Source organism: Podarcis bocagei, assembly GCF_964188305.1.
Source record: "Podarcis bocagei genome assembly, chromosome: 1".
In the NCBI taxonomy this organism is placed as follows: domain Eukaryota; kingdom Metazoa; phylum Chordata; class Lepidosauria; order Squamata; family Lacertidae; genus Podarcis; species Podarcis bocagei.
In genome coordinates this window covers 120,939,068-120,965,788 of record NC_138125.1, presented here as the reverse complement: position 1 = coordinate 120,965,788, position 26,721 = coordinate 120,939,068, and the positions used below count along the sequence as shown (strand labels likewise).

General features: G+C 40.1%; 1 protein-coding gene and 1 long non-coding RNA gene across 3 annotated transcripts in view; one reads left to right on the top strand and one right to left on the bottom strand.

The window, feature by feature from the left end:
* LOC308587352 (neurabin-1-like) overlaps positions 1 to 26,715 on the bottom strand; it is a 41,307-nt gene extending 14,592 nt beyond the window's left edge. For both annotated transcript variants that reach the window (XM_081194896.1, XM_081194897.1), the window contains exons 1-15: positions 26,294 to 26,715; positions 23,354 to 25,265; positions 13,767 to 13,899; positions 12,955 to 13,075; positions 12,067 to 12,171; positions 11,806 to 11,926; positions 10,022 to 10,165; positions 8,244 to 8,297; positions 6,401 to 6,630; positions 5,233 to 5,329; positions 4,974 to 5,145; positions 2,607 to 2,758; positions 1,897 to 2,218; positions 1,437 to 1,518; positions 87 to 158 (exon numbers count right to left, since the gene is read on the bottom strand). In XM_081194896.1, coding sequence (XP_081051022.1) covers positions 87 to 158; positions 1,437 to 1,518; positions 1,897 to 2,218; positions 2,607 to 2,758; positions 4,974 to 5,145; positions 5,233 to 5,329; positions 6,401 to 6,630; positions 8,244 to 8,297; positions 10,022 to 10,165; positions 11,806 to 11,926; positions 12,067 to 12,171; positions 12,955 to 13,075; positions 13,767 to 13,899; positions 23,354 to 25,009 — 3,461 coding nt within the window. In that variant the 5' untranslated portion in view covers positions 25,010 to 25,265; positions 26,294 to 26,715. The remainder of the gene's footprint in view (positions 1 to 86; positions 159 to 1,436; positions 1,519 to 1,896; positions 2,219 to 2,606; positions 2,759 to 4,973; positions 5,146 to 5,232; positions 5,330 to 6,400; positions 6,631 to 8,243; positions 8,298 to 10,021; positions 10,166 to 11,805; positions 11,927 to 12,066; positions 12,172 to 12,954; positions 13,076 to 13,766; positions 13,900 to 23,353; positions 25,266 to 26,293) is intronic.
* LOC308581785 overlaps positions 25,953 to 26,721 on the top strand; it is a 3,618-nt gene continuing 2,849 nt past the window's right edge. The window contains exon 1 of the long non-coding RNA XR_014005281.1: positions 25,953 to 26,298. This is a non-coding gene — a long non-coding RNA (uncharacterized lncRNA). The remainder of the gene's footprint in view (positions 26,299 to 26,721) is intronic.

Here is a 26,721-nt window from a genome sequence, read left to right as displayed (position 1 = left end):
ATGATGTATATTCATTCAGATGACTGTTCAAATTGCACAATTCATTGGAATGCATAGTTAAGAACATAAAATGCTTCTCTAAGTACCGGCTGTCTAGCGAACTCCTTGCATTTTCTTTTTCTTGCTTCTTCCCTTTACCACCTGATTTTCTTAGCCCCCTGAAATTAAAGAAAGTAGTTTAATAAAACGCACAAATTAGCTAAGTCAAATCTGTCCCAATATATCTGTGGCATACTGCAAAATAAATCAACAGGTTTCACACAATTGTCAATTCACACTAGTCAAGTATAGTAATGGGAAGTGGGGTAAATGAAAGAACAAGTAGATCAATCCCCAACTGACCACAAGCAATCAAGTTAAACTGAAATGACCCACTATCTTTGAACCAGCCCAATTGTCAATTATAAATAGAAATATGGTTCACATTTCAAATGTATTCCACAGTGCAATCAATTATAACAAATATTTTGTAATATTCCATTATGAGAATATACACTGAAGGAAAAAAGAAGCAACCCATCATCATATAACCTAGTAAATATAACTCAAGATGCATAGGTGAATCCTTAGCTGTGATATATATGGTCTCTCCCCCAAAACAAGAATTGTCTTGAACACCCACAACTTTACATCCCATCCCATCTGTGCCTTCTTTGCTCTGTGCTACAATGGTGGCTGCTGTTATGAGCCAGAGTTCATGTCTCAGGTTTCGAAGGAGAGGGATACAAAGGAACGATTTCCAGACTTCTCCAGAGTGAAGTTGTCACTACTGTACACATGAATAATTATTTCAGTTATGAGCTATGGACATACACTGTAATTTTACCCTCAACTCTGACAGAGGGGAACCTGAGCATCCTTCTCTAAAGATTCACAAAGTTAAACAACAATAAAAGCATTCCACTTTAAAAGTAACTTGCTGGTCTCATACAGAACCAACTGCAATTTAGCTAGATTTATTATCTCAAATTTTAAACATAAAAGCCCTACCATAAAAGATATAACCATTATATTTTGTCATGATGCAACAGAACAATGTTCTTTATTTATTTGAATGTGTATAGTCTGATCCTAAAGGTGCCTATCCCAAATTAAATTTATTTCTTATTAAAGTGTGTTTAAGATTGCAGACTGAGGCAAAGCCATTCCCAAAGATCAGTCACTCAAGCACTGAAGGACCCTTACGGCATGAAGCAAATTATTAAAGCTTTGAGATGCCAGAGGAAGAAAGAAGTTTGAAGCGCGGTTCTTTCCACTTACGCGTATTCTTCAAACCAATGTCATTTTCAATTTTGATACAATCATGCACACAATTATTCCCAGCCGCCAGTTATGCAGATTAGCATCAAATTAGTTTTTGACACATGAAAAAACTGCAGTTCAGTTACAGGAACTTTTAACAAACATTCTATCATTTAAATACATGCACGTCGTACCCAAAATCTGGGAAACGCCTTTTGGACTTGCCCGCAGAGGCACCTTCACTTGATTCAGTCTTTTCTTCACTTCGTTTGTCATCTGTGTAAAATAAAATAATGCCATAAGAAGGCTAACACTGATATACTTCCTAACTTAAAAGAAAGCAAAGCCTCTTCTATAGATAAGCACAACAGAAACTGTATTGTGCTGACAAACATTTTACAATATATTGTTCTCTTTGCTTTTGCAAGGTGACATCAAATGACTGAAGCATACAGATTGTGCAATTTCTTACATTTAAATAGAAGATTAAATATTATATTAAATTTACAGTGTTGCTTACATTAGAGGCATAATGTACAAGAATGGGGAAACAGCAATTGTTTAACTTTTAATAGCAGGAGGCAAGAACCACTCTGTGTGTATCGACAGTTTTTCAGGACTTAAAATTTTTAAACACTAGGAATTTTAAATTACCTTTATTCACTCTTCCTTTGCCTTTTGAGTCTCTATGCTTGACATTTCTGCTGCATCCTGAAGGAGAATTTGGAGTTGTATCATCATTAGAAGCTGGCTGAGTTGTTTCAGGACTATTTTCTGTGTTTGGTTTATATACTGGAGAAGAGTGCAAGGAAGTTGATGGACTTGATTCTAATAAACTGTCAGTGCTTTCAGCATGCTCATGCTTCTCATCTCTTTGATCTACATCACTCTGCTGTGATGAAATGATCTTCTCTGTCACTTCTGAAGATCTGCTCTGGATTATTTCCTCTGTATTATCACCATTATCATCCACATCCTAAAAATGTATTAAGAAATAAAAGTTTTTAAATTTAAAGTTTTAATAATTGCCTAAGTCCAAGGTACCAAATGCTTATGTACTTCAAGTAATCATACAACCACTGTTCATTACTTTTTATTTAATATATTATTTGTATTAAACAACATGCCTCATACTTGGCTATGTTAGGGGTGGAATTTTCAGATAAATTTGTTGTGGTGGCAGAAGGAAGAGAGATTTACTGAAATGTGCAGCAAAAACTCAGCTCACAGCAGGACATCTTATTAAGAGTGGAAAGGTGGTACAGAGGAGTGTTGGGTAAATGATAAAATTAATCTCATCAGTGAGTGCATTTAAACAAAGTTAAACTATAACTGGAGGGGAATCAATAAAGTGAATACTGTACCAGCAAGTTTATTTCCTTCTGTCCAGCCCCAAGAGATGCTTTCAGCTTTGACCGAGAAGGTGGCTGACGTTTCACTTTCAAGGCAAGCTGGGCTTTTGCTTTATGTGCACTGGTGTCTAACCTTGGTGTGTCCCCAACAAAAGTATCAAAATCTGTAAACAAAACAAAACAAAGTTACCTAAAAAAGGATATTCCAGCAACAGAACCTCTGTCTCCCCATTCCCTCCCTAACAAAATTAGTCAGTGCTCTTTTATAAGCTTGCATTCAATGTCTTAAGTAATCTGACTCTCTATAAATTGAATGGAAACACAGAATTCAGACTCCAAAGCTTGCACACCCTTTTCAGTAGCGCAGCTGGTTCAATAAAATGCCCTTTTATAAGTTGTTTGTTAAGTTCTTTGTTAGTACACAACAGTCAGGACCATACCTGAGTTTTACAACAGAAGGCATACCTTGCTGAATTAGCAAACAGATGGCAATTCAAAGTGGATCGTATTAAAGAACATATTGAAGAACTTAAAAATTTTGCTTGTACTGTGCACCTTTTACAGGTTGTTTAACAGTTGTCTAACAGCTGTCTAATACTACATCCCTACTTATTTATTACTTCACTGAGGATACAAAATATATGAGTTCTTCTCATGTATGCAACTTCTGTGCATACCATGAGTAAGGATATCAGGAGATCTTTATTACAGGATGTTGGGAGATGCATATCCCAGTGGTCCTATCACTTAACTCCAGTTAAGGATCTGCCCTGGTCAGATTTAGATTGACTTTTAAGATGACCATTGCACGTTCTGTTGGAGCAGCTACAAGCAAGTTTTCCCCTTAGAAAGAGGAAACATTTCATTAAAAAAAAACAAACATATTCCTTAGCAGGGACTTTTTCAGTTAGGAACCCTGAAGACAACTAGACTCAGCAATACAATTGTGGTGAACCTTTTGATGCCAGCAGGCTAAAATGTTACCTCCCCCAAACCCTGTGGGCCATTTCACAGCAATCATCTGAAATCACCATTCTGTCAGGTGAAATGTTTTCCTATGCCCACGTGATTTAAAATCAACATTGCAGGCAAAGGCTTAGGGGGCATGCAGAGTCAGTTGATCTGTTGTGCCTGCAAGCAGTTTCCTGTGCCCAATGGTCTGGAATCGGTGTTAGAAACTGAGAAATGAAAGCTCGGAGCTAAATGGCACCTTAAACCTAGGTTATGGGTGCAACAATGGAATGTCTAGGTCAGGGGTCGGCAAACTAAGGCCCGGGGGACGGATGCGGCCCACCGGGCTCGTTAATCTGGCCCACGAACCTTGCAGACCCTGCCGCAAGTCAGCCCCTGCGCTAACTAGCGCAGAGCGGAGACCTCGTCGCATGGGGACTGACTTCCGCGACACTGGCACGGCTTCAGATTGGCTGCAGGAAGCTCCTGTAGTCAATCCGAAGCTGCGGACACCTCTGGGCGGTTGGTGACGCTGGCACGGCTTCGGATTGGCCCCAGGAGCTGAGCGGGAGGAATGGCCAAGAGCTGAGCGGGAGGAAAAGGCAATGGCAGGTAGGCTGCCTTCGCCGCCAAGGTCAGCGGCCTGGGCTCTGTGCCCCACAGACCCCTAGCCGAGGCACAGGACAACGACGACACTGCCGAAGACAAGGCGGTGTCGACAGCTGCGGTGTGAGTGGAGTGCTTTCAGGAGAGGGTGGGTCCGGCCCCCCACAAGGTCGAGGGACAGTGGACCGGCTCCCTCCTGAAAAAGTTTGCTGACCCCTGGTCTAGGTGCACTTTTTAAATAGCAAGAATACAAAGCTGAAAAGGAATGAACTGCAGCTAAAATATTATGCTCATTTTTCACATGGTGTAGTTCTTCCCCTCCCCACCCACCCTAATATTCTTAAGAGGGTATCTTCTCCAGTCCTCATAGAGTAGCTGGAAGTGGGGAGGCAGAAAAAGGTCCTCCTTTCCTTCAACTCCACAGTTTTAATCTGAAATCTTTGGTGCAGTACTGCGCCCAGAGCTCAGAAACTACTCGTGCTAATGAAATTCCCTGTCGCAAAATGCGCCTAGAAAAATGGGAGTTTCGAATGCTGGCTGGAATCAAATAATACAGGGTAAGTATCCAGGGTTTTCAGGATTGGAGGTTCCCATTGATGCAGTAAAAGTGCAGTAAAGGTTTTAAGCCCCGAAATAGCCCTATTTATACAAAGGGAATCAGTATTATTCCTGCTTTATCAGATTGACGCTTCACCTAGGGACTAACAGTTCTACTTACTAGCAAGATTGACACCTTCCACTGTAAAATTCATAGCAACAACATATAGCACATATTTAAGAAATCAAAGAAATAAATATTGCTGAATTTCTACTTTTACTTACCAGAAAAATCCAATTTCTCTATTGAAGACTCAAATTCTTGAACATCATCTTTTACTTCAAGGTTTTCTGTAAGTTGTTCAGGACTTGGAGTTGCAGTATCTAATAAACTGCTATTTCCAAACATAAATGGGAGTCTCTCATATATTTTTAATTTATCTTCAAGCTCTGAAATCTGAAAATGTTACAATGCAATTTAAAAATCAATAAAGCAGTTTTTAACATATTTAAAGCCAGTAATTACTAAGTCATCTTGCCTAACCTTCTCCTGCAATATCTTCAGCTGATTTACATGCTCCTGGTCTCTCTCTCCAATAATTTTTGTATGATCCTCTTCCTTTTTCATGAGTTCTACTTCTCTGGAAGGGGAAAGAAACAGTCACATTATGCAATTTAGAAGAAGCTAGTTGAGCTAGTTATCATGTTGAGCTAGTTATCAACGTGTATTGAAAAACTAAAAATAACTACCAGTATATTGTTAAGTCTTCTACTTTTACAATCTCATCTCTTACACAGTATTATTCTGGTTGTTATACACAACTAGTGAACACCAACATCTCCATGAAATTGCACAGCTTCTTGTCCTCTTTCTTTCTACTTGTTCTTTGTTCTCCCACTCACTCCCTTCCTGCCCCACATCTACTCTTTCTATTGCCACTGTCCTCTCCCGCTTACCAAGATGGCCTGTTCTTACCAGCAAAATACATTTCCAAGTAATATCATTGTTTTTTATTAACCTGACCAGTTCCATTTTTCCTTAAGACCAAAACCTATTCCACATTGTAAGCAGCCTGATGGGTTTAATTTTCTTGCATGCCTCTGAATGCACATACAGGAGACCCTGTTGCAGGATTTGACTAACCAGTCTAAGGAGAAAATGTGTTGTGGTTTTCTATTCTACTCCCACCTGCCACCCTATTTTAAATGTTAATTCTGTTGCTTAGCAGATGTTCCATGTGACCTCCTGGTTCCTTTAAAAGTTCTTTATTTGTTTTTACTTAAAATTTACCTTTAGAGTTACACGCTCTGAATCCTATCCAATTTACCTCTCTGCTGTGTTTATTAGAGAACTGAGGTGCCTCAAAAAGTCTCTCAAAGCCCCTCCAATATAATAGCAAATGATACACTATCAAAGTATTGTGACTTTGTTTTTAAATATTCTGTAGAAACTACATGGAGTATCTGTCAGATTATGAGATAAATGTTGTAAAGGATGAATTTTCCCATTGTGGCATCAACTTAGATAACTTCCCTCTATTTATGCTTTCTATGCTTCAGAGTGTTTTCACTACTGAATTCAAACTCTCTTAGATTTTTCTGCATCATCCAAAATCAACCACTGACATATATGCATAACTTATAGTACATGCAAGAAATGACAAGGAATGTCCTGTATGAGATTAACTGAAAGAAAATGACAATGAACTCACTTTTGCTGATATTCTTTGAGTAATTTCTTGGCCTTGTTGTATTTTTTCTCCAGGGCATCATATTGTTCCTGAGTTTCTTTAAGATGTTCATTTACTGTTTTGCATAAACTTTGCGCTTCTAACCAATAGGTCTCCAACTTCTTTATTTTTTCTTTATTCTCACTTAAAGTTTCCTGGAGCTGGGATTTAGTTAACTCCCATTCAATCTTTTCAGCTTCTGATGCTTTTAACTTTAAAAAAACAATTCATCAGTATTAGGTATTAGCTATGTAACTCTTCACAATCATTTATGAGTCTTAAAAAAGAATTAGTCAGTTCTAATGCAGCAACATAGCTGTCGTTTCCCATTTTTAAAGGGAAATTCCCTTATTCCAAATAGGATTCCTCGCAAGAAAAGGGAAAAGTTGACAGCTATGTGCAGCAATGAAAATAAAACAACAGCAACAAAAAGCTACTGACTTGCATATCACTGATACAGCTAATATTGCTGTAGATTCATAGAAGTCCTTCTGGACAAAATCTGTTCAGGATTATTCATTTTACAACATATTCTCATTTTATTTTTTATTTCTGGCCACATCCCAAATAAATGAGGAACCAAACTTCTAAGATTCAGGCTGCTCCTGTCAGTATGGAAGACAAATATGCTATCCCACCCTCAGAAACAAACTCATTTCTAAAGGCCTACATCATCAGACAGCTTATTGCTAGCAACATTTTGAAAGTTTCATACAAGTCATTGAAGCTGCAGTATACATTTACATTCAATCCGTATCTGCATCGGAATTTGGGGGCTTTTTTTGGTTGAAGAGTGGAATTAAAAGGCTTTAAATAAATGAAAATTGGCAGTGGCGTTGTCAGATCCAAGGCTTGAGTAACATTTACGAGTTTCATAGAAGATGCTTTTGCAGAGGTTCCTGTTTTCTCCCTGCCATGTAAGCAGCTATCCCAGTGCAGCGTGAGATTTACTTTTCATACTGTACTTTAGATAGAAGGAAAGAGAGTAACCCCAGCCGGAACTGGTCTGTGACCGTAATAATAAAATTCATTCATTCATAGCCATAGCTCACTCTGTGCAACAAGTCATTGCCACTCTGCTACTAAAATGATAATGTAGGAATAATATTGACAGATGAAAGACTCCTATGCTGTTGAAATTTACATAGAATGAATTTACTTTGACTGTCAGATATTTTCCCAACACAGTTCTGCAGTGATTGAAAAATCCCACACCTGGTACAGTTTTTTATGCTAACATTCAATTTATGTGTGTGTGTGTGTGTGTGCGCGCGCTTTCCTTATCAACAAATGTTGCAATTCTCCATCTTAATAAAACTTTCAGAATATAGACAACATACCAACATTTTTACAGTGCATCTGGTAGAACTTTCCCTTCTGTAGCAGGAGCTAAGAAATCAGACTGCACCATGTAATTCTCAAGCCTGGCACTATAGATGATGAAGGGAAAGGAAGTTGTTCCCTTTACAAAATGAGAATAGGCAGTAGACAAAGGTGTGTTGGAAATAAAAACTGGGGTGCACAGAGCAAGATCGAATGCAATCTTCCTCCAATACAGTTGCCATTTCTACCTGGATAGTTCTGAGCTTGCTTTTGTTTCCAAAGCATTATTACATGGAATAATTTAATAAACACATCATATTTATATTTAAAACAAAAATACCAAGAGAAAGAGGAAAAAATATACAAGGACCAATATCCTTCATCAATCATCATAAATGCTTACTTGCTTTTGATTAAAGTTTAGTTTCACCATAGCTGTCCTCAGCATATGCACACACAAACCAAAACAATTTTCATATATTATTATATATTAAAATTGTACCTTTTCCTTAAGCTGGTTAACTTCAGCTGTCGTAACTGCATGCTTCAACTGTAGCTACAAAAGGATAATAAAAAAAAAACTTGTCAGAGGAGAAAACAATGGGTATATGAAAGGTTGTTTTTGTAAGATCATTAAGTCCTTAAACACAGTAATCCTATACTGCAGTTTCTACAGCTATGTTCAGAGTATCTCTAAACATAAAAAGGATCTATGAAGCAACTGAGATCTGTTTATCTGCAACGTAATATTTATGTTGATCACACTGCGCTTATTGGATGAGTTTGCTGGTGTATGTATTCTTATTTGTGAGTCAACCACTCATTTCCAACTATAGCTGGTTCAGGAATGTAATGCTAACATATACTTTTTGCCAAATATCTAACATAAAATATGAAAGCAAATAAAAATGTCTCAAGTCAAAGCTTTCTGGAAAAAAGAACTGAATTTAAATATTTTTAAAGATTAGTGATCAAGTTTCATTGTTCACTGACAGAATTCTAAGAAGGAAAACATTTCAGGCTGGCTATCCTTTGCAAGATAGCAATAAAAGAAGGGATCCACTACTAACTTATGAGACTCTCACAGTTGCAGCATGACCAAAGGAGCATAATTCAAATGAGAACAACCAAGTCCCCAGCTCACACATGTGGAGACTGAAAGATTATACTTTTGGTCTTGAATAGTTTTGTGTTTTTTAAAAAGCATCTCTGGAGAAGTGTATTCTGAAGGCTTGATATTACACATGCCAATGCAAAAACAAGCCTTGGTTTTTATATCAGAGTTAGTAAGGTCTATCTGATAAAGACTCAGATCTAAATATCCACTGAAGAAGCTCAACGTAAAGGTTTTGAGGCCACTGAACACATCACCCATAGAACTCAGAATAACTGTGAAAGCACACTTCAGTAGTGCTCTCCCAGTGCAGATGAGGAAAAAACTTCAACCAAACAGGGAAGCTCCTGGATGTAAACAGAAGCACCAATATGGATCTAAGAAACTCTTCGGATTTCAACCTATGTTTATTATTACTTGCTCAGTTGATATCACCCTATGTTTTCACCTATCTGCAGTTTATCCATGTTGCTTTAATTTAAGTGAGCTGCCTTGAGCCTCACTTCTGGGGAAAAGGTGTGAAATAAAGGCAAGCAAGCAGGCAGTGGAATGGATATAGTTCTGTAATCGATAAAATATATTGCCAATATGTAGCTAACATATATTGATAAATTTCTGCTTACTTGCTCTTTTTCCGTGAAATCTACCATTTGAGAAGTGATTTGCTAATAAATTATTCTTTTCATAAAGGAACAGCAGAAGATTTAGGGAGAAAAATATCCTTAAATCTAGAATTACAGTGTAGATGCTGTAACCAAACCTTGGTTAAGTAAAACTGAATTAACGTGTCAGCTCCTGGAGAGTTGATTGCAGTCATTTTGCTGCTCCCAGTCCTCTTTGCAACCATGCCACACTAAGCTAAATTGCCTGGTTAAGGTTTGCTCTTTGTTACAGGCTCATGGTTAGGGAGGAGGGAGCTTAACCATGACTCCCAGTTCAGATGACATGTTAAGCCAAACCTTAGCTCAGTGCAGCACAGCAGCAAAAAAAGTATCAGGGAAGAGCAAAGTAGATTTAAGGCAGAAGCCTGCACATTTGTGCAGTCTAAGGCAAATGTGTGAATCATGCTAATGTCTGTAGACAATAGAACACGTAACAGGGACATGTAATGGCGTCCAACCAAAATTAACTATCCATTTAATAGACAGCAAATCATTGCATCATACCTCTTTAAACTTCAACAGAAACTGTGTAGAATCCATGTCTAGTGGCAAATTAATATCCTCATTTTCAGGAAGATAAAACACTTCCACCGATTTTCCATGTAAATGGGATTCAAAAGAATCTTCATCTTCATCATAATCATCATCCTGAAAAGGTATTATGTATTATTGAAAATAAGTACAACTTTTTCTAACAAAGATAAAATGGCTTTGAAATGTCACTTCTAGATTTCTGCATTTAAAATAATAATAATAACTTGTGTTAATCCATACACAATTCAACTTGAAATACTCAAAAACAGTTCAGTTCTGGTTGCCTCACTTCAAAAAGCATATTGTAAAGTTGGAAAAGGTTCAAGAAAAGACAATCAAAATGACCAAGGGAGTGGGAAAACTCCCATTTGATAAGTTACAGCATCTGGAGCTTTTAAGTTTAGAGAAAAGCCAAGCAGGAGGCTACATGATAGCAGTGTATAAAATTATGACATGGAGAAAGCAGGTAGAGAAGTGTTTCTTCCACTCTCTTATAACACTACACATTTTTCTTGCATTTGCTGTCCAAAAAAGACACATACTAGTTTTGAACTCCATTGTATTTGATCATTATAGGAGGGCACTGCTCAGGTACAAACATATCTAAAAGCTTGTAGTTGCATAGATTACTTTATTACAGCTTTTACATTAGAAGTCAGCAACCAGAGTCCCCTGGGACTAAATCCGGTCAACTGGGGAGTGCAACCTGCCCCCTCAGCTGCCAACTTACAGACACCTAAGTTGAAGAGAAAAATACAGTAACTGGTAACAAATAGCAAGATACCGTATTTTTCTGTGTATAACACAACCCCATGTATAATACAACCCCTACTTTTGGGAGCCCAAAATTTAGAAATCATTATTTTAAAGTTGTTCAGCTTTTTGGGGAAATCGCCCAAAAGGTTGTTGAGCTTTTTTATGGCGATTCCCCACTTGATTCCTCGCACCTCAGCACAGCCTCGCCTCTCCAGTCTGTGTCTGGCTCCGCCTCACCTCAGCCAGACAAAGCTGACAGCGCCACAGCCATGCTCCCTCCTCACCTCAACACCGCCTCGCCTCTCCATGGCCCTGAGTACCAGCTCACCCAAGACTTACTGTATAAATCTGTGCATAAGACAACCCCCAATTTTGACTAAAAATTTGGGGGGCCAAAACATCGTCTTGTACACAGAAAAATACTGTACTTTATAGGCTGGTGGTTAATATACTGGCCCACTATCCCTCTCATTTCTCAAAATAGCTCTTTAAGAAAGCTACTTGCTGGCTAGCGCTATAGATTAAACATCTGTTGTCCACTCAGCATCTTCCAGGAAAAGAAATGGTTTGCTGAAATATTTTGAACATGTACAGTGGGAAGTTGTAATATTTCTTTCTATTACTGGTGTTCAGGGTGAGTGACAATCTCTACACATTCAAAACATCACCACCCACAAAGATGGAGCAAATGCTTGAGGGACCCTGGAAGTTTACTTGGGTGAAGGAAGAGGGGGGAGGAATAGAGAGCAAAAATGGCAGTGGATTCAGTCAGCAAAGTCGCCCATTCAGAGTATGAACTATATTTGACCGGTAAGGCTGAACATGACTGTACCGCCTCTTGATTATGTGGACAGTTATGAGGTGTGGAGAAGGAAAGGTAACACAACAAGATCAGCAGGAAAGGGGGCTCAGAATGAACCAGGAGAAAGAACTTGGGAGCAGGGCACAGGAGAGGAAAGGTGTACAACGTACATGCAATGTTATATTTTAATTGATACCTGTTCTGTATCATCATGGGCATACTGATGCTCATACAAACATCTCTCCTGCTCCAATGTCTCACTTATAAGTCGAGCTACTTCACTCTGAGTTCCTGGTTTTTCTCTTCCAATCAGAAACCTACAGAAAACCATCAACCACCATCAATAAGTCAAATATAAAATGACAGTGTCACCAGAAGGAAATAATTTTAATATTTCCCCTTCAACTCTATTACTAAAAAAAAAACCCCGCATAGCTATTTATAAAATTAAACATACCTGACTGTGCCTTTTGTATTTTTTAGTACAGTTGCTGCAAAAAACTGGGTTACTCCAACAAGACTGATACCATCAACTTCAACAATTTGATCATTTACTTGGATTCTGCAAGGCAAAGAATAAACATATTTGGTATTACACACCACACTATATTTGTTAAAATAAAAGGGCATTTGAATGAAAACAATAAAAAGCATATGAGTAAGGGCCTGTCTGTGATTATGTTCTACAGAACATACCCTACAGAATATTTTCAATGGTGACTTTTGGATAGATTATTAATTCTATTTATATCTCACCTTTCCTCACAAATGAGCCCCCTACCACAGGGGAAAAGAAACTAAAGATCTAAACCAGACTCAAATATGTTTGCTTTAAAAATGAAAGTATATGTTTAAAGTGAAGGTAGGGACTGGGAGAATATATATTTAAACTAGTTAAGAACTTCTTAAAGAGGCAATATGCACTTGCTCAATTCCAAGTGATACATTTTTGATAATGAAGAGCTTGTGTAAGACCCTATCTGCACCTTCCTTCTGTTACAGTGGTAATAAGCAAGCTTCTAGGGGTTGGAGAACCTTCTAGAATGACGTTCAACACAATATAGGGGCTGTAATCTCATAGGATATTTAAAGAAGACATCCACCTTTGCACACTAACACTGCATGAGTGAAAAAGTAGAATTTACATGGCCTACTATGTTGTGCAACTGTCTCTCTAATACACACTATCCTTATAGAAGGAAAACATGGTTTCCCATTTCACCTGAACTGAGCCAGTGAAACATTCAGATACTGAAAGTAATAAAACTTAGTTCATATACTTTTACTCTGGCTTGGTTTTACTAATATCTGCAAAACAGAATAAGCATTCCTAGCGGAAACTTACCGACCGTCTTTCTGAGCAGCTCCACCTTCAGTAATTGTTTTGACAAAGATTCCCAGCTTTTCCAGTCCCTGATCTGCACCAACACCCATTCCAATAATACTGATACCTAAACCACTGTCACCTATGGGTTACAAAAGAAAAGAAAAAGACCGTGTATTTTTAAAATTAGATTCATAGCTAATAATTATTGGTCATATCTGCAAAATGCCTTATTGGCTTAATATAGTATTTACCGTATTTTTCGCCCTATAGGACGCACTTTTTCCCCTCCAAAAATGAAAGGGGAAATGTGTGTGCGTCCTATGGGGCGAATGCAGGCTTTCGCTGAAGCCTGGAGAGCGAGAGGGGTCGGTGCACACCGACCCCTCTCGCTCTCCAGGCTTCAGGAAGCTATCCCCAAGCCTTGCGAGCCCGGCAGGAGTGCCCTATGGGCCGGTGCGTCCTATGGGGCGAAAAATACGGTAAATCATAAACAGAAAGTCATTCTATGATGACTGAAGTAAGAAATGCATTTATGCATTCTTCAAAAAAGAACGATGTACTGTGACAATCCAATGAATTCTGTTTTTGCACACATTCCTGTACTGTACAATCCTCCATTCAATTTTCAAAAATCTTTATATTTCAGCCTTCCAGCCCTTATCAAACATTTAAGAAGCAATCCTAAACTCAGCTGACAAGGTCTTTCATTAGTCTTCTATGTCTACTCAGAATTCCCATCAACTTCACCAAGGCTTAATTCCAGGCCATTTTGACCACTTTGGCCTGAAAGTAAAAGTTATTTTTGCAGGATAAATGTTTAAAATGCATACCTTTTTCAATTTCCACAGAAAAAACCTCCATTTTCTCCACCCTTTTCTCAAGTTCATACTCAGCTGATGCTGACACAGGGTCAACCTCTTCATTACGTCTATCATAGTCTTCATTTGAGTAAGTACTGAATACCTAAGAAAATAAGAGATGGTTTTAGAACAGTTTTGCACTCATGAGAGTTCACTAGATCTAAAAACCAGATACTATTTGCATGTAAATACTAACACATAACCCTTCATTTTCATACCCCTTTTGCAATTTCTCTAAGCAATGAAGTATATGAACTCTTTACCCAAAGTCATCAACTCCACACAAAGTTAACCAAAATTCCACATCAAAGGAATAAAAGATTTAGTCTTAACATAAGAATATGAGTTATATCTCCTAACTTAAATAATTTGGTCTGCTTCCATGGCCCAGTTTTCAAATGAACGAACAATCAAAATTATTTTAAAAACAACATAAAGAAACAAAAGGTATGAAGATTGGATATAGGCAGCCCACTGAGCTAAGACAAAAGAAAGAGGTAGAAAAAATGCAAAAAGGAAAAACCTGTTCTCAAAAGTGTCAATGAATTATTACAATTCAATGTATTTCAGGGTGCAGTTCCTCCTTCAGGAACAATGTACACATAATTAAAAATATAGAAGTCAAATAATGTGATATGAACAAAATACAATGCTTATCAATGGCTTGTAATAAAACTTATCAATTTGCACTTTTGAGAATAGGCTTCTATTTTTTGCATTCTTTCTGTTTGTGTGTCTTCCTCTTGGATTTTTGGCAAAAGACAACAGTAGTGATAAACAAAAAAACAAAAAGGTGCTGACAGGAGTCAGGGACTACTGACAACTACCCTGTCAGACAACTACCCTGACTACTGACAACTCTTCAGATCTACTTTTTCAGCACATTTTTTGAGCTCTACTTTGGACAGGATAGTCTGAAAAACATACAAGCCAAAACTAGTTTGAAGTATGCTAGTTTTTTCTGATTGCAGATGGCAAAAATCTGCATTGAAATATACTATACTTTTTTTGGTAAAGTATTTTTAAAAACAAAACAAAAAAACAAAACTTATACATGTTTCCTTTTTTCTACCATCAGGAGTTATTTCACTCAGTTCCATCTATTTCATGGGACATATTCCAATATTATAATATAATTTGTTAATAATATAATCTTAGTAATGTGTTTGTTCTGTGCAGAATCAAACTGTTTCCAGGAACAGGAAACATGAATTTTCTGATAACACTATATTTAGTAATCATGGCAGTAATCCAAAATGCCTCAGAAAAAGTAGACAAATATTTGTTATGTATTTATTAAGGGAATGAAGATGTCCTTCTTTCAGAAAAATGCTTTTATTCAGATTAAACCTGTTTCAGAAATCAAGCCACATAGCAGAAATAGCAACTGCTATATCTTGAGATCCTTGGAAGATAAAGGTGGTATATAAATTAAATGAATAAATAGATAAATAAACAAATAGTATGGTCTGTACCAGCTTATTTTAAAATAATCAAGTTACTAGAGATGGACGGGGGAAAATCTCATAAATTTCTTCATATAAGAGTTTTTATTCCCTAGGTATCACTGAAATGCTATCTAACTAATTCAGAATTCTGGGCTGTTGCACAAAATTTCCAAGATCAGTCTTTGACGTTGCACACAAGTAGTAACAGGAAGTATTAATGATTCACAATTGCTGTGTACCATGCAAAGCAGGAATTCAACCAAGTTCCATATCTAGCACCTACACACGTCAATGCATGGTAGATGCAAAAGTTCTAGCTTTGTACATTAACCAGGAAGCAGAAAGGGAAAATAGCACAAGAGCATATTACTGTATTTATATTGCCTAATATTTCTGGACATTCTGGACAAAAGAAAATTAACAAAGAGGTAGATGGGTTTCCACAGCTTACAATCCACTCTTCACAGAAGTAACAATTCTGCAAAAGTGGGAGTGGGTGGCTGGAGGAAAAACAGTTGTCCTCTGAGAAAAGTCTAAGAAAAGTCTGTTGGTGATGGTTATAAGAAAAAGACTAGGGTTACAGAGAAAAAAGGGGGGTTGTGTTAAATAAAACAGGTGATAGTAACAGAGGTTACAATTTGGATTATACTAAGCTCGCAATTTACACAAGGGTTACATTCTGTGGATTGCACCTAAAGCCAAAAGATTGTATTACCATCAAAACCAACTGGGTTCAAAGGTGAGTGGGATTGCCAAAGCAATTCTTCCCAGAGCCTCACCTCTATTCCGCCCATTATTATTATTATTATTATTATTATTATTATTATTATTACATAAAGCTGTATGTGCACAAGTTAAATGTGTGTAAGTTGCAGGGTATAGAGAGTATAGAGGTAGTGCAACAAAACCTGTTATAGCTTTTGGGTAGAGAAATATATTTAGCTCAACTGTTTTCTTCTCAAGGTTCATGTTACTGAAACCTATTTTATTTGCGATTTATGTCTGAATGTTTTGCTTTGGTCCTAAGAAAAAATATTTTTAAAGAGACCCTGCTAATCACTATATTCCAAAAAGGTGTCAGCTACAACTCGTGAGATACAGTAGCTGTGAGATACGACGTAAACAGGAACCTAGTAGTGTAGTGGTCAAGGCAGTGCTATACAGTGGTACTTACCATAGATTCCAGTGTATAAGACGACTTTTTAACCCCGGAAGAGGTTAAAAAGTTGGGGGTCGTCTTATACGCCGGGTATGTCTTCCTCCCAGCGCGGAGCCCAACACCCACTGCTGCTTCGGAAGCTGCCGCTGCAGCAGCAATGGGCGGCGGGCTCCGTGCTGGGAGGAAGCCACCCAGTGATGCTAAGCCGGCTTCGCTGGGTGGCTTCCTCCCGGTGCCGGGCCAATATATAAGACAGGGTCATCTTATACGCCCAGTCGCCTAATATGCCAGAATCTACGGTAATTTGTTCTGGAGGTCTGTTCTTAACCTGAAACTGTTCTTAACCTAAAGCACCACTTTAGCTAATGGGGCCTCCTGCTGCTGCCGTGCCGCTGGAGCACGATTTCTGTTCTCATCCTGAAGCAAAGTTCTTAACCCGAGATACTATTTCTGGGTTAGCAGAGTCTGTAACCTGAAGCGTATATAACCTGAAGAGTATGTAACCCGAGGTACCACTGTACCTTGATTGGCTATCTAGGCAAGTAGCTCTCACATGTACACATACCACAAATTGCTACATGAATTAAGCTTCCCAGACAATAACTTCTAATGAACTGAGCTTTTAACGGAGAGAAACTAGGAACAGAAAATTTTCTGTATGTATAGACCTATGGGCACCAGCTTTGGTGCTTTCATGAATAGTGGGTGTGTGCAAATCCCAGAATTGTAGAGCTGGCAGGGACCCCAAGGGTCATCTAGTCCAAGCCCCTGCAATGCAAGAATCTCATGTGCACTTTCTGAGCAATTTACTTGCTAACTAGAAATATGGGCCCCAAAAGAAGTTTCCTATAGAAAGGTTAGATTCTGAAAACACAAGCAACATCCACTGAGTTCTCCCTTACTCCAGCCACACTGTCAAGGGAAAACCACCCTCTTAGAACTTCAGCACTGTGTTCACTTCCACCCTTACTGGGTACCTTTGACAAAAGTACCGCATTTTTCGCTCTATAACACGCACCCGACCATAACACGCACGTAGTTTTTAGAGGAGGAAAATCTGTAGGCATGCTACCCGTAGGCATTCCCTCCATAACACGCACAGACATTTCCCCTTACTTTTTAGGAGGAAAAAAGTGAGTGTTATGGTGCAAAAAATACGGTAATTACAAGAGCCTTGCTCTTTCTGTTCCTGTGTCACAAGTGAAATAGAACTTTTACATCACACCCATCCAAGAAATGCATAAGCTAAAGTCACTGGATGATAAGCAATATTAGTCATACTCAGAACAGGACCATTGAATTCTGTGTATTTAAGTACATTAATTTTAGTTGCTGTACTCTGAGTATGACTTAGCTCTCACCCACTTGCTTTTAATCTACCATAATTATGAATTTTGGCTATCAATGGTTACTAGGGTGTTTGCTTTCAGAGGTTAGAGCTTGTGTGATCATTTTGAAACAAGTATTCCCCCCCCCCAAAAAAAATCCAAAATCTTTTAAAATGAGATTTCATTCACAAGCACCAAGATACAATTAGGTCTATGGCTATTAAACTTCAGCAATGATCAGTTTATTTCCTGTTAACATGTTTTGATGTGGCAGCATGAATCAGTATGGATATGAACATTCCAATGTAAGTTATTTTAATTTCCATTTTTCCAGAGCCTGTTCCAATTCTGCCATTTGTAGCAGATTGTCCCCTAATAACCAAAGCTACTGGTAGTCATCTGTAATATAAATGAAATTCTATTTCTCCTAATATAAACACAGGCTCATTCAAATCTCTTAAGATCATTTTCTGTAAAGACATTTCTTCTCAATGTGCTCTGAAAATTTCCACACCATCTACAGCAGGGGTGAGAAACCTGTGGCCCTCCAGATGTTGTTGAACTTCAGCTCCCATCAGCCGAGACAGTGTAGCTAATGGTCACAGATGTTGGCAGCTATAGTCCAGCAGCATCTAAGGAAGCACAGGTTCCCTAGCCCATCACCATTTTTAATTATGCCAATATTGGTTAAGGTATTTTAAAAGATTATCGAATAAGATGTGTGGACACAATGGTGAGTATGAACAGAACTTCACATTCCCCAAACAACTTTGGCAACAACTGGTATTCAAAATGCTTGATCATGCCATGAGTATGGCTGCCATTAACACCATGCAGCTAGCAGTTTAAGAAAGCTTCCCAGGCCTTCACTTCCAGCTCACAAATAACAAATGCAGTTTGTGACTTTATTTATTTTCTGCTGCTCCAGAGAGTAAGAATGAAACCAATAACTTCAAATTACAAGAAAAGGGATGTAGACTGAGCACCAGGAACAACTTCCTGGCAGTATGAGTTTTTCAACAATGGGACACACTGCTATTGAAGGTGGTCCTAACATTAAACTTTTGCCAGCTGTACCATAAAACTTCTTATTGCTGATTTTTAAATTTCAAATTCTTAAATTATGAATCCTATATAAGCTACTAGAGCTATTGGTGCAAGGAAGAAAAAAGTATGTGTCACTAAGCTGTACAAGGTAGTACAAGACAGGGTCCTCTCAGGCCCAGTTTAAGTAAGAAGCGAGAATGTCCCAAAGACTAGTTTGGGTGGGAAACCCCACCCCATTGTAAAATGTTGATATGATAGGAAGTAGCTTATGGAAGATAATGTCAAACTTTTAAAATAAGATACAGTATATCAAGTACACAACACTGTGATTACCTTTCACCAAGAATAGCTTATTTATGGCCATCATAGTAATTGCCTACAATTGTAGAGATTTTGAATGGTTCTATATAGGACCCCCTACATGCAAAATCTTAAGAAAGAAATGTAGCTTAGCACAATCCTAACCATCTAAGTGCAAATGCAAGAGAGGAACATTAGCATGCACTCTTCTGCACACCTGGGTCAATTACAGGGAATCATGCTAGTTAAAGAATACTGCTACTCTTTCTGCAAGTAGCAAAAAAGAGAAATAAGAACAGCAGAGAACTTCTCCCACCTCCATTGTGAGGTAGGTCAGGCTGAGATACAGTGACTGGACCAAGTTCACCCAGTGAGTCTCATGCCTCAGTAGGGATTCCAACCCCATTTTTCCCAGGTCCTAGTCTGACACTCTAACCACTAAACCATTAGCTAAGAAGGAACCTTTTTCAATTAACCATGGTTAACACTGGTACAGAGGTAAACATTGACAACAGAAGGGAGAATCATGCCATAAAGGGGAGGAGATAGGCAAAAGGAGTATGTGAGCTTTCCATCTACAGCGGTACCTTGGTAGTCGAACAGTGAGGCTCCCGAACAAATCGGCAAATCAGCTCCCAAACACTGCAAACCCGGGAGCGAGTGTTCCAGTTTGCGATTCTTTTTTGGAAGCCGAACGTCTGACACAGCTTCTGATTGAGCGCGGGAAGCTCCTGCAGCCAATCGGAAGCTGTGCCTTGGTACTTGAACCATTTCAGGAGTTGAATGGACTCCTGGAATGGATTAAATTCAAGAACGAAGGTAACACTGTACTCCCAATCTCTCAACCACAATGTCAGATGCTCTAGAAATCAAAAATGCACCTTACAAAAGACAAAACTGATGCTTACTACAGCAAAGTAAAAACATGTTGGCCCAAGGTAACACATGTTAGAGCAGGCTTCCTCAACCTCGGCCCTCCAGATGTTTTGAGACTACAATTCCCATCATCCCTGACCACTGGTCCTGCTAGCTAGGGATCATGGGAGTTGTAGGCCAAAAACATCTGGAGGGCCGAGGATGAGGAAGCCTGTGTTAGAGAAATGGTGGGAAAGGTATCAGCTGATTCTTTAATAGTCAGTTAAATGAAGATATCATATGATCACCAGTTGTCAACATTAGTTTACCTCAAGTTTGCCCATAGGCTATGAATGAGGTTTTGGATTCAGAATGACCAACAACTGGCTGCAATCCAGAGCAGTTCCTTTTCAACACACTTCCATTAGTTTCCAAAAGTTAACTGAGGCTGAGATATTAAATGCTAGCATTTTAAACTAAACTGCATTTTATTTTTGTCACATGAGCTTCAGAATTCCTTTTTGAAACTTTACTGCTTGAACATGAAACCAAAGTGTTGGGCCTTTACTGAATAATCACAAAATTAATAGGCTACCTAGGTGCTTATTAGGCTAAGAATAAAAGCATCAGTCCAAAGGATCCCTCTGCACAGTACTTGGCTGTAGTGGAAGTATCTTCAGGCACAGAGCAACTGAATTATTAGTATGGGGTCAAAGCAGATGTGACCGTAAATTTAACATGCAGATCTTGTATGATGCAAATAGCAGCATGTCGGGTGGTATAGGCTGATAAGCAGCGGTGGAGGACAAATTAACCCTTTTCCTTCTCTGCTATGATCCTGAAGAAAATCCCTCCTTTGAAGGTGCCATTTTCTCTTGGAAATCCCCATTCACAATAGGGAAATCTCTCCCAATTCAAACAGCTCATTCTCAAGATCACAGCAGGTGAGAAAAAGGTTAAATTCTTTCTCATGCCTTCTGAAATCCAAATAATAATTATCAGTTCCCCTTCAATGTTGCTGCTATTTACATTAAAACAAACACATGTTAATTGCAAAGACACTTTAACCTCATAATCATGTCGGCCCACAATTTTAATATCAACTACAGTGGTACCTCGGGTTACAGACACTTCAGGTTACAGACTCCGCTAACCTGGAAGTAGTACCTCGGGTTAATAACTTTGCTTCAGGATGAGAACAAAAATTATGCTCCGGCAGCGTGGGAGGCGCCAATGGCTAAAGTGGTATCTCAGGTTAAGAACAGTTTCAGGTTAAGAACAGACCTCCAGAACGAATCAAGTTCTTAACCCGAGGTACTACTGTACCTGTTTGGAGGTGAGAAGGGGCTTTTGAATTCTTCTTCTTCTTCTATCTACTCATTTCAGGTGACTTGTACAGTCAGAGCTGGATACACTGATTGAGGGATGCAAATAGGAAGTAACCTGGCCAGTCATTGTTCTTTTTTACTGAGGTAATAACAGGGTAAAAAACACATATAATTCACATAAATTAGGGCATGGCTAGCAAAGGTATTGCCCTCCAGCTGCTTTGACTAAAACACCCATCTGCCCAACCAGCATAACCAACTGTCAGTGTTGATGGGACTTATAGTCCACAAAATGTGGAGGTCACCACACTACCTACCTCTGAATAGGCACATTGTGTATGAGCCTTATAATTTCTGGTTACAGTGGTACCTCTGGTTAAGAACTTAATTCATTCCGTAGGTCTGTTCTTAATCTGAAACTGTTCTTAACCTGAGGTACCACTTTAGCTAATGGGGCCTCCCGCTGCTGCCGCATTATTTCTGTTCTCATCCTGAGGTAAAGTTATTGACCCAAGGTACTAATTCCAGGCTAGCGGAGTCTATAACGTGAAGTGTCTGTAGCCCGAGGTGTCTGTAACCCGAGGTACCACTGTATATAAAACAGCTATGGAACAGAATTGATTTGGAGTTGTGAAATTTTACTCCTAACTTCAAGGTTCTAAACATGCTTATACACACAAAACTAAGTCCCACCAGTTTCAATGGGACTTACTGCTCAATCAGCATGCTTAGGACAGAAGCCTCAGACATTTAACTAAAGTTCAAAATTTGCCATGTATTAGCAGCACATTACCAGAAGGCTTTATAAATATTTTTTTAAATTCCAAAGTAGGGGTCAGCTACCTTTTTCAGCCATGGGCCGGTCCACCATCCCTCAGACCATGTGGTGGGCCGGACTATTTTTTTTTTGGGGGGGGGTGATGAACAAATTTCTATGCCCCCCAAATAACCCAGAGATGCATTTTAAATAAAAGGACACATTCTACTCATGTAAAAACACGCTGATTCCCGGACCGTCCATGGGCCGGATTGAGAAGGCGATTGGGCCGCATCCGACCCCCAGGCCTTAGGTTGCCTACCCCTGTTCCAAAGCATAAATAATTATGGGTGCCCAAACTGCATTCTACCCACTTTTGTCTGTTTCTTCCAGTATTAAGGGCTCCGGGTAAAATGATGTATGCAAATTAATAAAGCTAATCTGTGTATCATGTAACCATCCAACTAATACTGTTTAAATGTTAACTTTCAAGTTTTAAAAATACACTTGTTGCAAAAATGAATCTAATTCAGTACTGAAGTCAAAGACGACCTCAAACTTCTTTTAGGAAGACACAAGGTTCACATCACACTTGCAAAAGTAACTGAGAACAATCTTGGTTAGCAGTGCTATCTTTTGCAAACCTTTCTGTTGCTATGCTTTTGAAAACACACAACTCCCTAACCACCCCCAAAGCTCTACAATATTCCCAATCCGTTCTACCCTAAAATGGTAATCCATGTACAAGCCTAGCAATTTGAAAGTTCCAGATAAATGATCATCTTCAAACATTAACCACTATTGGGAAATATTTCCTTAGATACTTTGGGTGATATCCAACACTTCTCCCCCCTGCTGACGAAAGGCATCCATCAGGAGAATGGGAGAGAAAAGCATTTCTCAGTAATTCCCCCTCTTCCCTTCAGTCTCCTGTGGCTCCTCAAAATCTGGAGGGCTAAGAAACCCCCGTGAAGCAGTTTTTGAGTGACAGCAGAGGGTGTAGAAAGGAGGAGTCACCAAAAACTGCCTCCTGCCACTGTTCTGCTGACAGAAGCTTTCCACCAGTGAAGAGGAAGCAGTGGATATCACTCATTCAACCCAATTATAGGCATACTTATTTGGAAGTCCTATTAATATCAAAAGGGACTGGCTGCTAAACAAACCAGGTGGATGAAGCCAAGGGGTTCTACAATTACATTCAGTACTATTTGTCACCATAATTAAATAAAAAGCAACAATGATTATACCATACAACATGTAATCTTCTGGAAATGGCATCATCACATTAGGCATTAGGAAAAAGGAAGGAAAATACAACTATCCATGACACTTTACCTTGATTGGGGCTGTGGAAAACTTTACTTTCCTATCTGGATCGGGATCTTCTTCTTCAGAGAGTCCAGGAAATTCCTCATAATTACCATCATAGTTGTATTCCTCCTCTGGCAAGGTTTCCTCTCCTTCAGGGCCCTGACTATAAGTCTCTGTTTCTCTGTCATCGTCAAAAGCTGCATTCTCTATCCCAAAAGCACTGGAAGAAAATCCACTACAATTTTCTGGCCTTTCTTGTTCTTCATCCTCTTCTTCACTATCTCCTACTTGTTCTACATGATCATGCTCTCTTGTTTGAACTTCCTCCGGAGATGCCACATCTTTTACTTCTTTTTGATGGGGCTCACTGCACCCACTAAGTTTCTCCATTTCTTCAAAGGTGAGGCCATTTCCTTCACCTTCCCAGCTTGGAAATCGGAGTGGTTTCTCCTTCTGGAAGACATTAACTTCCCCCACAATTTCACCATCATTCTCTGAAGTTTTATTCTGCACCATTATCAATTCAGCTCTAACTACTTCTACCTGAGAGATTTTTATTGGGGCTCTATCTACTTTAGTGGACACATTGTTTGTATACTGCAGATTCCTCTCAGAGGTTTGTTGCTCTCTTCCAGATGCTTCTTCAGTGACCCTACTCTGTTCATCCTTTTCACTAGTACTGCTGCTGCTGCTCAAATAGGAAGGAGTGGCAAGAGGTTGATTTTGCTTCAAGTACAGCTCTTCCTTAACCACTGGTGATTCCCAACTGCAGAACACCGACTCGACTGGACTTTGAGTACCCGCATTTTTCGAAGTGTCTTTACACTCTTCACTGTCACTGTCTCCCAGGAAACTCTCCAGTCTTCTAGAAATAGGTCCAGCATTCAATGAGGACAGTCTAGCGCTGGAGTGCTGCACCTTGTGTTCACTGTTCCCTTGATCCTCTGCCTTGTCTATGGTGACTTGAGAGCCAACATCGGTATTGAAATTAAAGTGATCAACCACACTACTACCGTCAGAGGAGGCAGAGCCATGCCTCCTCCTATCTTCAATCCTTTCATTTTTGCTAGGAGTACATCTGTCCAATGAGCTTGGTTTTTTTGTGTTCCTTTCAAAAAGTTTCCTAGTCTCAGAAAACTTCTCCGCTAGGGCAGCTTTGTCTAGATGTCCTTCATCACTGCTACAGATAATTTTGTCAGTAACCGAAGAAGCAGGTAAAGAATCCTGAGGACCACTGCAAGGGACGGAGTCAATATTTAGGAGGTTGTTTTTTTTAACACAAAAGAAAGATGGGCTACTGGGAGAAGGAGGAGCAGGGTCACTTGCAGCTGTTTTGGTGATGATCTTGGGCTCAGAGGGTGGGCTGTTCTCAGAACAAAGTGGAGTGGAAGAGCCACCCATCTGCATGAACATATTTTTGATCTTATGTACCCTGTTGCCATAGGTGACAGCTCTGCCCCGAACATGTGGGTCATTAGCGCCACCATTGGATGAGCTGGTCAGCTTTTGCTGGGAGCCGGATCTATTTGAAGCATTATCCGCGTTCACAGAATCAAAACTGCACTTAATAGCATGAAAATCAGCTTTATAGGCATTTCTGTGTGGAGAAGCACTTCTTAAAGTCCTCTCTCCTTTTCCTTCAGTCTTCATCATTGTCAAAAGGAGAGACCCTTCACTCATTTACAGTGGGGAGAGGTATGAAAACCAACAGCAGTTGCCCTTGCTGTTCTTCACAATGCCAGGATACAAGCCTCTTACAAACTGGAGACAGAATGAGACTGGAAGACGCCTCTGACTGGCTTATTCCATGCAGGCACTGAAGTGAGTTGTGGGGAGAGCCAGAGAAGAACACACAGAGAGAGAACAAGCACTCGAGGAATGTATCTGGAAAAACGGGATCCTAGCGCCACGGCTGATCTACTATCCTGAAAGCCATCTGCAAAAAAAGAAAAGTTAATGAGCCGAAGGAGGAGACCTCACCCTTCTACGTATCTCAACTTCTCTCAAACAGAATTCCATACCCTGAGGAGCAGTGGGAAACTTATCTCTATTGTGCTCTGCCAATCAAAGGGGAAGCAAAATCAAAATCAAAAAATGATTAAGTCGCAGATGAAATAAATACAAGCTCTGAATTCCTGGAATTAACGTGAACCGAAGCTCACTTGGGCTTTACCCTGCAACAGTGTTGGAAATAGTTAGGAGAAAAACTGCTTTAAGCATGTGGAAAGCAGTTGCCTCTTTCTCACTGGCCATTGAATAAACCGTAGGCAGCTCTTCCTCATCGGGGATTAAGAGGAAAGGCTTCCAGGGCAAGAGGATGCGGCTACCAGGCAAGGCTGGGGAGCCCTTTCCACAAGGGGAACAACATTTGCTCCCGCGCTGCAAACTTTTCTTTCTGGACAGACCTGCCGGCCCAAAGGAGGCCGATTTCTCTCCTCCCCCCCCCCAATGAAAATACTCTTTCCCCTCCTCTGCCTCCAAGAGGCTTGGCCGTTCCAAGTTCCTTGGAGGCCCATCTCTGGCTGTTCCTAATTCCTGAGGCGGCGAGGGGGGGCGGAATACAGTGGGGGGGGGGAATACGTGGACGCCACAACTTCAAACCCCCCCCCCTACAATCCCCGCCAGCCAGCCAGCCCCCGCCTACGTCCTTCTTCCCTCACTCGGTGTCTCTCCCTTTCTTGCCTCGGGCCAGGCAGGAATGCGAACAATTCCGGCCCGAACTTTGAGGCTTCCTTATGAGAGAAGCGGAGATAGTCGTTCGTCGTCGTTGCCGTGGTCCGTCCCCCCACGGGAAGGGAGAGCCAACTCCGGAGGCTCACAATGGAAAGCCGCTGCCACGAAACTCGCCGGCTCCCTCCCCCGCCCCCGCGGAGAGTTTGCCCGCTTTCCTTTCCCTCCTCACGGGAACTCAAACAACAACAACGGCCCACCCCACACACAAAAAAACACCTCCGAACTTATTACCTGAGGTAAAAAGCTCATATCCCGCGCGGCGGCGGCGGCTCTTTCCCCTCCGCCCGTATCCGCCCCTCCGAACAGCGGCCCCCGAGGCTCCGGCTCCGGTTAACTTCTTCTTCTTACTAGCTCCTTTTCTTCTATTTTTTTTTTTAACAACTCCGCCCTCCTCACCCCAAAACAAAAAAAAAAAAACTATTCGCCCGCCCGCCTTTCCACTATCAACTACTCTCCGTCTCGCGCGCCCGCCCGCACGGCCAGTTTATAGTTCTTCTACGGTTTTCTTTCTCGCTCTTTCCCCCCTTCTCCCCCCTCTCTCTCTCGTTCCACAGCCCCCTCCCCTCCTCTCCAGGCCGCGCGGGCGGGCGGGCGCGCGCTCAACCCCCTACAACAACAAAGGGAGAAGAAAGAAAAAAAAGAGTCCCCGGAGCGCGAGC